Genomic DNA, 12392 nt, shown 5'->3' with positions numbered 1-12392 from the left:
GGACAATAAAGCTTGTCGTCTTAATTTTATATAAATTGCACTCCTCAAAAATAAGACATTCATATTTGCAAATATCATTGTACAAAGACACAGAGGTAACGTGGAATAACTTAATAAGTGCCAAAATGAGACAGAACTGGAGATCTTCCTAGCTGGAGTGGCAGCATGACACCGATTCCCCAGAGCAAAGCCTGAGAAGAAATTGCCCTGCACCCAGCCCTGGTTTCCCGTGGAAAAATACAGGTGCACAGGTGGGAAGAATGCTGAGGGCACCTTCATACATCCCTCGGCCTGGACAACAGCTGGAAGAGGCCGTTGCAGATCTCAGTGGGGTAGAGATCACCTGAGAATTTGGGAATAAACACAGCCATAAATCCTAGCTTGTGAAGTAAGCACATCTTCGTATTGACGCCAATGTGGTTCCAGCATTTCCAACTATTTTTCTTTTTAAACTATTGCAAAACTAGATATCTTTTTAGAAACTTAAAGCATTATTTGTATCTTGTTTGATGTAACAATCTCTGGAGTAAAGACATGGTGAATTTGTATGCAAATTGTAAAACAATTTCTGAACCTCCTTAATAACTACTGTGCTAGCCACCTAAAATTTAGTACATCCTAGCTAATTCCTCTCAACTCTTTTTTTTTTTTTTTTAATCTCCTATTCAAAAAAAGAGGGAAAGTTATATTAGCTTAAACTGCCACAAAATGCTAACTGCTGGCAAGTGCCTACCACTGTGATTACTACGCTTAACTACTTTAATTACAGCAATGGCAAATAAAAAGCAGGCATACCCTGTAAATCACATCTAGCAGCAGGAGCCATATCAATACCTAAACACCAGCCATTCAGATGCCTGCTATTAACCCAGCCCTCCACCAATCCACCAGGCCTGCTCCAGCTTCTTGGCAGGCAAGAGCTGCTGCCTTAAAGCACTGTGTTAACACAGTTCTGTGGTGTCCACAAGACCTCCCCACTTGGAAAGCTGTCCCAGTTTTGGCAAGCTGAGCTCTCTGTCAGTGCAACCCTGTTAGCATGATCTTCCCTCTTGCCCTCTGATGCTCAGTTCAGCATTGCAAACTTCAGGAAGCCAAGACTGAAGATACCTGAACATAAGAAAGAATGGTGAGGTGTTCACTCGAGTCCCCTACTAAAGCCACAAACAGGTTTGACCTGAGGCTTTCAGGAGAAAGGGGAAGATTCAAGATGAGTCTTGGCTTCAATTTCATTATCCATAAAACAGCACCTACCAGCTGCTTGCAATAAACCTGATCACTGTTCTCAAGACAGAGCTGAGGAGCATGAAGACCCTCCCCTGCAGCCACAGCTGCAACCCACTGTGTTACAGCTTGCCATAGTGTCAAAACCAGAAAACTACCAGAGACAACTGAAAGACAAAATCAGAATATTCTGAATTACTGAAGTGACCCCAGTGCTGGCAATGATAAAACACTGCAGAAATCTCCTCCAAAATAATACACCTCTATGCAGAGCTCTGGCATACGCTGGGCTGTACCAGTTACTCTAGCAAGGTCCCCAAAACCATATTGGCTATGCAAAACCTGTCAATGGCTTAGTATTATGGGTTGGAATTAGATGGTCTTGCAGGTCCCTTCCAACCCAAACCATTCTGTGATTCTACAATTCCAAGTATCCTTTGCTGAATTCAGGCCTTATGAATTATATCACCAAATTAACTCCTGGTGCCCAACACATCATTACAGATGCAGCAAGGGAAATTAGAAGCTGGAAACAACTGTGCAATATATGCTGTTTGCTTCCTACTTCCCTGCTAATCAGTTTGGTCTGGATGCTCAAGCTCCCCTTTCTTTTTCCCTTAGGTGAAAGTAGTGTTGCCAGCCTGCTCCAGCCCCTCAAAACAGGCCACTACTGTGTTCCCTTTGGGGTCACAGGTGGCTGAGGCATCCTAATCCATCACGGATCAGCCAAATGTGAAATAGAGAAAGCAGGAGTGCTCTGAAATTCACATCTTTTCAGGAGGTCCAGCATCTCCTTCTGCCACAGCAGAAAAAGGCATTTCTCACTCAAGGAGCCAGCTCTAGTCTTTCCAAAATCAGGGCTTCCAGAAACAGTATACACCAGCCTGCTCAAAGACTCTTCACCATAGCAAACATCATTTTTAAGATGACTTCAAAACAGCCACGCTGAGTTAGAGAAAGGATCCATCTAGCCCTGAGTCCTGTCTCCAACTCTGGCAATATGGAAATGTGTATGGAAGAATAAGACCAAGGAAGTACACATGGTATTTGCCACAGCACTGTCCTGCTGTCAGCTGAGGGGAATTCCTGTGTTGGAAGTGCCTGCTTATGTTTAGCAACCATCACTGGATTTTCAAGTAGTCATCCAAGACAGTTTTCCTCTGCAATTGTTCATGGCAGCATTTGTAAGCTGATGATTTAACCACAGCACGCACACACTCACCGGGGCTGTTACTTGCATGCTGATCCTTACTAGAGGAAGGCTACCACAAGGATTAAAGCGACTTTGTCCTCTACTTCGTGATACAACACAAGGATCTGTCTCACTACACCCAGAGGCACAAAAGACACGATAAAACAGGATTGCTTCTACCTTGTCATCTACACAAATCATGTATAAGGCTACTCAGTATGTAGGACATATCATGTCCTCAGTTTCTCTCTGATGGGTTATATCCAAGGACTTCGCACTTCAAACTGAGCTCAGTTTCTCCCCTGTTCAAGCTCGGAGCAGGAAATACCCTCTTTGAAGAAGCTCCAGTTTCCAGTTCTTTCTCCACACTGACCCTGATTCTGTGCTGTCTCTGCCACTGCATCGTTTATTCACTTTTGTCTAATTCACAGGGGAGACACACCGTCTGCTTCCAATATGTCAATGCAGTTACCTCTCAGCAATCAATGCATTTTTTCCTGTTTCTCAGTCTGACTCTCTCCTTTCTCTTCAGTCAGTATTAGATTTATTTCTTTTTTTTTTTTTTCTTTTTTTTTTTTTTTCTTGCACTAAGGTTTGTGATTGTTTTCCTCCTTACAAAGGTCAGTTGCTGCCCATGCTCCTTGGGGGACTACCTCCAGAGTAATTCCTATAACCTTGAATCCCAGCTCTCACACGTAACTCCAGCTAGGAAATCTTGAATGCCTCTATATACGCACGTCAGAGGTCCTAACTTCGCATCTGGATCAATTTTACTCATTCTGATAGACCTTTTTAGCCCACTGGGTCACATGTGTTGTTTGTATTTTTAATTCTCCAGAAATCTCTGACTTTCACCTGCTTTATGCTCTGTAAGAATTGAGACATTTAATTATTAATAGCTCTAGATTTTATAACTTCCTAATTCTGAGCATTTTGGGGCTAGGTTCCAGCACCAGCTGAGATAATATTTAAGTTGCCTGTTCATTTAGGTGCCTCCTGCAGCATAATTGATCATCTACTTCTCTCAAGATGAAATCTGCAATTGGCAAACTGTCCAATGCCTTCACTGTAGATGAGTTCCTGGAAGAATGTGCCTGAGCTACTGTGAAACATCCTACCTTCTTTCCTTTCAAGTGTGTCAAAGGAAATGGTGGACTGTCATCAGTGAAGGTTCAGCTGACAATGCATTTTATGAACCATAGACGTCAACCTTGCATCAATTTTCCAATCAAGAAAATCACTACTTCTTGTAGAACAAGATTTGTATTTGTACAAATAAGCAAAGACACAGCCTAAAAAAAAAGTATACTTTTATCGAGGACAGCTTTCAGAGTTCAGAAGCTATTTTAAAACTAACTGGATCTTTCCCAGACATTTCAACAGAAACATGTTCCAGTTGGTCATGACAGTGACTGTTTCTTCATGGACATTTAGAACTGTTCTCATTGAGTATAGCTTTATCTGCTGAAACTAAAACCGTGCCAGAGTGAAAACTATGGTGTAAAAAAATCCAACACAGCCTATTTTATACTTGGTTGTCCTCGGAGATTACTTACTATTTAACATTGCCAGCAACCTGTTATTCTAGTGAAGATAAAGTGGTGAGAATACCACTGAAAAGAAAAAGTAATTCTGCACCAAAGATTCAGCATCACCCTCTGATATCCTGAACAAAAGTCCTGCAGTACTTTTTTTTTCTCAGATTCTTGTGGTACTTCAACAGAAATGATGACAGATTTGTTCACATTTCTCAAAGGCAGATCAAATGCTATCATCCCACCTGACTATAGAGATTTATTTCCTGGATTATTTCCTTGGAAGTTTTTCTTGGATTATTTCCAAAATATTTCTTATTAAAAATTTATCTACATGTAGCCATACATTTGTCTAAAGAGATATAAATTATTTCAATAAAAAAAATCAAAAGTTCCAGCTTCAGTCAGGACATAAAATCATTTTGCATTTGACCTGTCAATTGCTTTTTCCAAACATGTTTGAACAGTTTTGAGATTAAGGAAAATCTGCCTTCTCAAAGTGATATTAATTATTCACTGTATTTTCTACAAGAAGAAAAGCCAACTATGTACTTAAAATATAATCCTTCTATTAGTAGTTTTCAGGTATAAATATTTAACATTATTCTACAGCAGAAATGGAAGAAACAGTATTTTGGAGGTCTTCCTTACTAACTGCTAGGAGCAATAAATTCTAGTTCAGCATGGTTTCTTAGAATAACTGTAATTAGCTGTATCAATGTTCACCCTACTTCAGAGGATGTGCTTTTCCACACTATTTTTAAGCAAGCTTAAATAAAAACTTTTTGTCATTTATCACCTAAACCTCTCTCTCCAGCATCTTTACAGTATATAAAAATTGCACAATTAAGGAAAAAGACATGAGCAATATACCATGGTTAACATGAGTTGCATTTTTATGATATGAAATCAAAAGATGGATCCACATCTAAGCCTCTGATCAAGTGCTATTTTTCATTCCAAGCCTCTCTCCACTGAATTGTCTTGTCATTGTTTCTTTTTTAATACACCCTCCTCTTTTACAGGCTTTGTTTTATCCCCTCCTGTATACAATTTTTCAAGCATCCCACCTCATTTAGTGAGCCAAACCCTGACAACTGCCTCTACATATTGGCAGCACAATAAATGCCCTGGTACTAAATAATGTCATGAACTACGTCAGCCCCATCCACAGATTCAGGAACTCCCTTAGGTTACTCAGAGCATGGCACAAGAGATATAAAAACAGGGCCCTTAGACAGCAATGAGAAAGAGTTGGTATTAAATATAAAAACACACACAGAGAAACCAATCACAAATAAAAGGAGGAGCAGACACTTTCAAACAGCTGACCTGCTATCCTTTATCATCCACTACTCATATAAGCCTTCAACTTTCAGGTTTTCAAGCAAAATCTGTCGCTTACAGATAAAAACCAAGAGAGAAACAAGAGAAGCCAGCAGTTAATCAACACTGTCCCTGTTATACCACTAGAATACCTACTTTTATTTAAAACAAGGAAAACACTAGCTCAATTTAGGGTCCCTTCCTTTTTGGTAACTACAATCTTACAATTGAATTAAAAAATTAACACCCTCTCCTTCCCTCAGGATAATGAAATGGGCAGAAGAAACCAATATAAAAGTTATGTGACCCCTACACATTTAGTACCTATTTATGCTGGTATTTCCCTGAAGTACAGGGGAAAACAGGGCAAGTTTGGATCTCAGTGTGCGGGAAGAATCGCACACTTCTCCACAACATAACTACATGGAATTGCATAGATAAATAAGATGATTTTCTTCATAATTAGGAAATGTTGGTTCACTGTACCCCAATAAGAGTGATTTCAACCATCTATACTGAGCAGGTTTTCCACCCATCAAAACCATGTCTAAAGATCACCAAAGAAAGATCACTGACAGAAAGAATAAGAACATGCAGAGTATTTATCAGTTTCTTTTCACAACAACTCAGATTTCATTAACAATTAGCAACTATCAGTGAATGCAGAAGGTGAAAGCAAATGGATTTAAAACTCCTACCAAGAGCTTAAATCCCCCTCTACAATGGCAATGTGAGTAATTCGTCAAATACAAGCTCTCTGCGTACTTTATTAACGTCCGTGAAAATTTCAGCTCGGAAAACTACTCATTTAATGGCTTCTATTCACCTGAGCTCAACGGTCTAACTGGAATGGGTATTGTACCTAAATAACAGATTACTTTTTTTTTTTTTTTAAAAAAAAAAAAGGACAGAAAGTAAGCTAACTAGCACTGAGCATTGCAGATGCTTGGTGCTAGAACAATACATTCCAGCCAGGTTTTCTCCAGCAGGCACTTCTTAACTGTTTCTCATTTCAGTTTAATAAAACACACGTTTGTGCTTGATGCCATCCACTACTATCATCTTCTGTCCTGTACCATGTTCTATCTTACCTGTCTGTGACATCAGGGAGAATTCTGTCACAGATTTTAACTGGAGCGGGGTAGAAACATCAAATTATAATTTCTTTCCTATTTTCCTCGGACTGTCCTTTTCTGTCCTCTGACCTCCTTTTCTGAGTGAAATATTTCTGATGGGAAAAAGCACATTCCTCCTCTTCACCTCTGAATATCCCTTGCCTGTATGTCTGCTTTATTTTATTCACTCATCCCCTTGACTGACATGCATGAGGATCTATGCCAAATAAATAGAAATGCATCTTCAAAAACCAGGTAGAATTTCACGTTTTGTTAACATTTTGTACGATTAACTCATAACGTATTTTTACACTTGTTCCTTATGTTTCATTTACTTTCATCCACAAAATGTTCTTTTATCTAAATAACTTCGCTGTTTAGTTTTCTTTATCTACTCCAATATCCTTGTGCAGTATTGCATCCTCAGCACTTCTAAAGTTCACGGATTTGACACAGTTTTCTGATTCCTATGTTTGATTATGCCAGAGCTTCAGTTTAAGGTTTGCAGCCAGAAGCAATAACTGACAAAATATCTGGAGGGAAAAAAAAGATACTTAAAAAAGTATTACTTCTACCTTCCAAACTCTGTTCAACTGTGGTCTGAGATCACCCTAACAGCAATACTACCATTATTTGGGCATCTGCATTTTCCCCTTCATTGAATCACACAGACATCTGGTGACATTTAGCTATTTCATGTAGAGTAGAAATCTGGTGTACCTTGACAGTTTAATATAGAAGATGGAGGAAAATAAATTCATAAAAGCAAAATTTCAAAATCCTTTTCTGAATGTGTTATTTCCAACATGTAATGCTGCCTTATTACTTGCTTTGTAATTTCCTTATTCATATGGAAATAGCTCTTTGAAGTAAACAAAGGCATTGTACATGCTAGACGACATTTTTAGCTTCATTTATGAAGTCTGAACTGAGTTATCACACTCAATGAAGTAGTAGTAAAGAATCATGCCTTTTCAACATGCCTTCTGGGCTAACCACCCTTTCTAGCTACCAATGCGTATCTTAAGTCTCCTTGCAGCATAATTCTTCCCTACATCTTCCCCAATGTTCAGTATTGTTCCTTTTTTTAAAAAACAAAACAAAACAAACAAACAAACAAACAAAAAAATCAACGTGCTGCTAATAACACTTCAACAGATGTTGCACCAGCTCTGATCTGTCACCCGACCCTACCCGATCCGGTCCCCTGAACTGCCCTACAGGTTGGGCACCAGCCTTTCCAGCAGGTGACATGTCACACTACCTACCAAACAGCAGCATCCATGGCACAGCAGAGGGCACAAGGCCAAGTGGCACTAAGACTCCTCCACATGTCCGCACATATCAGGGGACTAGCAAACATGCTCAGCCCTTGCGCCATTCCAGGGTAGTGTGCAACTTGCCATTCCTCACCAGCCCCACTTGGGGGTCTGACCCTACCTGTTGTGGTCTCAAAGACCACCCGCCTGCAGAAGAAGCTAGGAAGAACGGGCATACAGCGGATATATGCACTGTAACAAACCCTTACCTAGTGCATTTCATAGAATCATGGAATCACTGAGGTTGGAAAAGACCTCTGAGATCATCTAGTCCAACTTTTAACCTAGCACTGCCAAGTCCACCGTTAAACCATGTCACTAAGCACCACAGCTACATGTTTCTTGAGAGGCTTCCAGGTATGGTGACTCAGCCACTTCCCTGGGCAGCCTGTTCCAATACTTCACAACCCTTTTAGTGAAGAAATTTTTCCTAATACACAACCTAAGGTGCAAATTAACACCATTTCAGTAAAAATTCCCAGCTGTTTACTTGGACTGCTGGATGCATTTCTAAGAAAGACTAATATGGATATTCTGGGGCCAAAAACATGTCTAAGAAAAGCACTGTATTAAAAAAATACTCAACTACTTCACAACATTAGCAAGTTTTCTCTGCAGAAGCTTCTCACCAATAATCAATCCATTTTTTCACCAATAATCAATGCATTTTCCACGTTTCTGCAACCTCTGAGCTTAATTGGGGAGGACTGCTATGAAAGAGAAAAAAAAAAAAAAAAAAAAAAAAAAAAAAGTGGACAACTTTAATAAGCTCTGATATTCTCTGTTCCATTCCTGGTGCTCTAAATACATCATGAGGTCAACATAAAACTCTTAGCAGGTCATATATCTGTGCCCTGTCATGCATCAGCTAGAATCAGCCACTTGAAAGCTATTCCACTAACACTTAAAGTGAAAAAAGATGCAGGAGGCCTGCTGAGGTAACAAAATACAGGTAGAAGAAACAAGCTGACTTGGAAAATCCTGGCAACCCAGGCTGCCTCTAGCACAAAAGACTGTGTCACAAAGTATTTTAAAGAAAACAAATAGCTTTTATTCTAAGTTATTTTTCTGCCTAATGCTAATTACATTCCATATATTACATTTCCTTGAATTTTATTTCATTTTTTTAAACTACAGATAATCTGTTTTACCCACAAATTGTGTCAGAGTGCACAGATATGAAATTGCTTCCCTAACCTGAAACAGAAACCACGTTTTACTTTTTAAAGCTTAAACATGCTGCTGACAAAGAAGTCAGAAGAAGTTAAGGTTAACACTAGTGTTCAAACATAAAAGAATCATCCGAACATTAACTTATATAATGATAGCTACAAATCTTCAGATGACGACCACATAAATTTAACAGAAATAACTCCAAGTTCAAAATCAGTCCTGCACCAATAACCACTGGAATACAGTGCTAATGTGTGTAAATCATACACAGGAAAATGGAAACCATCTGACTCATGTTCATTGTCAAATACTGATTTTATTTAAAAAAAAAAAAAATACCCTTTCTGTGCTGACTGTATTTAAGAAGCAATCAAAGGGAATTTACTGTCAGTGTCCAGTTCAAGCAGTTTTAGAAGAAACACGTTCCATAACCTCCTCTAGAAAACCAAAACCTTAAAAGTATTTTTCTTCTGGAAGTGAGTGCTATGTAAAAACTGCGGCCTTACCTTAACTTTAAGGACAGAAGAAAACATTTTAGCATCTTCAGAGACACCTCCAATGTACATTTTTTTGGTAAAGACAGGTGCGTGGTCATTTTCATCCTTCACTTCAATGAATACCCTGGCTGTATTACCTAAAGCAGGGAAAGAAAAGCATGCATAGAACATTTGGCAGTCAATCATCATGGCCTATCAAGTTTATACATTTACAGTCCAAACGGATCATGTGGAACAACTGCACAGAAAACACTGTAAGAATATATATGAAATGATAGCATACCTGGTATTAGAAGTATGAACTTGAAGGAAATCAATCATGCTTTTTTTGCTCTACCCTTTATTGTTTTTTCATTTGCTTTTTTTTTTTTTTTTTTTTTTTTTTAATTCTTGACTTAACTTGAGCTGAAACGTTATCCTTTATAGCAAATGATGCCCATCACCTGCACACCCACGCTTTGCTATTAGGGCTATATGAATTTGCATGCATCACAAATTGGACTGGCCCAACAGAGCACAAGAAATATTAGAGGTTCAATACATCTTCAAGGGAAAAAAAAAACAACAAACACCTAATAATCTCTGTTTTATTAAACAGTTACTGATCCACCACATTCAACAATAAAGGCAGCTTTCCTTCTGTAAGGAGTAATGCAAAAATGAAGGACCTGCTGCAAAGAAGATTCAACTGTGCAGTAATCTATACCAAGATCTCTTTGTCTCTTTCAGAGCACAGTATAATCCAGAAAGATTGCTGGAAATGACAGTGTCCAGTTCATTAAGAGCACATTTTCAAATGATAAATTACCTCATTTCAGAGTTGATTTTCCCAACTTGTTTCAGTGCCAGTATAATTTAAATGCTGCACAGGTGCTGTGCTGATCAGTTAGCTTCAAAATGCAGTCTTATTTAGAAAGAGCTGAGTGGCTATACACGGGGGGAGGGGGGAGGGGGGGGGGGCGGGGCAAAAAATTTGTACACAGACTATTTCTTAGGATGATGAAGTCACCAAAAATATTGCATCTGATGGTCCAACTAATGGGAAACTAATGAGTAATTCATAAAAGCAATGGAAATCTGAGAAAACTATTTAAAATGTCATCCAACGTATTACTACACAGAGAAAAGAGAAAGGAGGAAGAAAAAGGAAACGACATTTCCCCAGAGGAATAATCAGTTTTTTACCTTCCACACTGATCTGTTAAAGTAGGTTAAAAAAACTCATAGGTACTGTTACTCAAAGCTTCAAGGAAAAATGACTTCATACCAAACTCATGAAACAAAGCCATAATCCAACATTTAAACATCTGAACAGCTGTAACGTGGACATAATGATCTATTTGTAAACATGTCTAGTTTGCTTATGTTCATTTTGAAAGAACACTTCTAACTTTGACTATATTATTTACTACAGTGAAGAAAAATGTCACTCCAAGAGCTATTGTAAGATTCCGTGGAAGTCCAATCTCTCTCTTGTTAAACCAGATCCTTAATGTTTCTGGCTGCAATACCAAGTTACAGTTAGAAGCTGCAGCCCCGTGGAGAAAAATGAGATTCCCGGGCAGACTTTTTCATTGCACCTACACCCTTTAGGCAATTTAAGCAGGATTACAGGCAATGCGTGCAAGTGACCTTGCCCTGCAGAGCTAATAAACAGTTATATCAATGGTTGGCACCAGTTTACTGCTGTAGGAAAGAGCTTAATTGCATCACGTTCAGCGCTGGTAGGAGTAGGCATTTGCTAACCTGCACTAGTTCTCCGTAATGCAAATTAAACGTCTTTTGCTTAGTGCTCACAATGGACATAATTTCAAGCCAGTTTTGGTGAGGTGGCTTTGCCTCGTGCAAAGTTTGCTTTGCAATTTGCTCAAAAACATTTGTTTAATTTGCTGGTAGTCCTCTGAGCTGCCAAAATGCTGATTTGTTCAGTGATGGTTGAATGCTTTGAAAATGAGAAAGTTATTACATTAAGCACAAAGCAAATTAAATACCCTGCTTATTTCCAAACCAGCATTAGCATCATTAATGTTAAATTAAACATATACCTCCATTTTATCTTACTGCATTTTATACACAACTTGTATTTCATTTGGTGAAGCAGATGTAGGGGAACGCAGAGCCTGTGAACTCCGTGCTACCTCATGGTTTTATCCCATTCCAGCTGGCTGCAGCAAATGACCAGCAGCCACTTGCAGAGGTTGCCTTATTCCCACATCGAATAAGCCTAGAAGCAACACGCATTAAAATCCCTCATCAGAAACAGTGCCATGCCTGTGAAGGGCATGCCAGACCCTTTGCAGCAGGGATTTCCCCAGCTGCTCTGGTTGACTCAGTCAGATATTGCATGCACAGGGGGTTCTTCTCCTACGTCTGCCACCCCTGCACCTTCAGTGCTCTGCCCGAGTGAGAAGGGCACCAGCAGCGCGTGTTTCCAGAGTCTGGGCACAGCACTGGACTCTTCTTTTCCGTCATGTTTGTATTTAGTGGTTGTACTGAACAATGTGTGCACAGGGCTCGGTCTCTCTCTTCTGGTACATGAAGGATGGCAGCAGCAGCACCTGCTATATAATGCGCACTGTTATTTATTGATACTCTCGCAGGAAGGACAGCCAACATCAAATGACACCCATCTTTGCACTCACCTTTCAGAGGGAAAGCTTTGTATCCCCATGTGTGCCAATCCTTGCTGCTCTGTTATTCTAGATCTGGAACCCAGCTCTCACTAAATTATTTATAAATTATTTAATTTATATATAAAAAAAAAAGATTAAAAAAAAGATAAAAAAAAAAGATAAATTATTTTATCTCTGGATTCTGAGAGTTGAAACCCAAATTTACTTCTTCGTGTTAATTCTTGCAAATTGGCACTCCTTGTGATTGCCTCATGCAATCAAACTGCAATTATGCCAGCCAGGTGACAGAAGAATACATTTCACCCTGGACAAAGCATCACAAAACTGCCATGGTGGCCAAAGGACGAGGAGAGAAGAAATTGGAGAGCTACAGCTGCCTTC

At 39.2% G+C, this 12392-nt stretch overlaps 1 protein-coding gene across 1 annotated transcript in view; it reads right to left on the bottom strand.

The window, feature by feature from the left end:
* Window positions 1-12392, bottom strand: part of PCDH15 (protocadherin related 15) — a 477232-nt gene that overhangs the window by 59107 nt on the left and 405733 nt on the right. The window contains 1 exon segment of the mRNA XM_032191027.1: window positions 9388-9515. Coding sequence (XP_032046918.1) covers window positions 9388-9515 — 128 coding nt within the window.

Source organism: Aythya fuligula, chromosome 7, assembly GCF_009819795.1.
Source record: "Aythya fuligula isolate bAytFul2 chromosome 7, bAytFul2.pri, whole genome shotgun sequence".
Classification (NCBI taxonomy): Eukaryota; Metazoa; Chordata; class Aves; order Anseriformes; family Anatidae; genus Aythya; species Aythya fuligula.
Note: the sequence above shows the minus strand (reverse complement) of the source record. Positions and strands in the feature narration are given on the sequence as shown.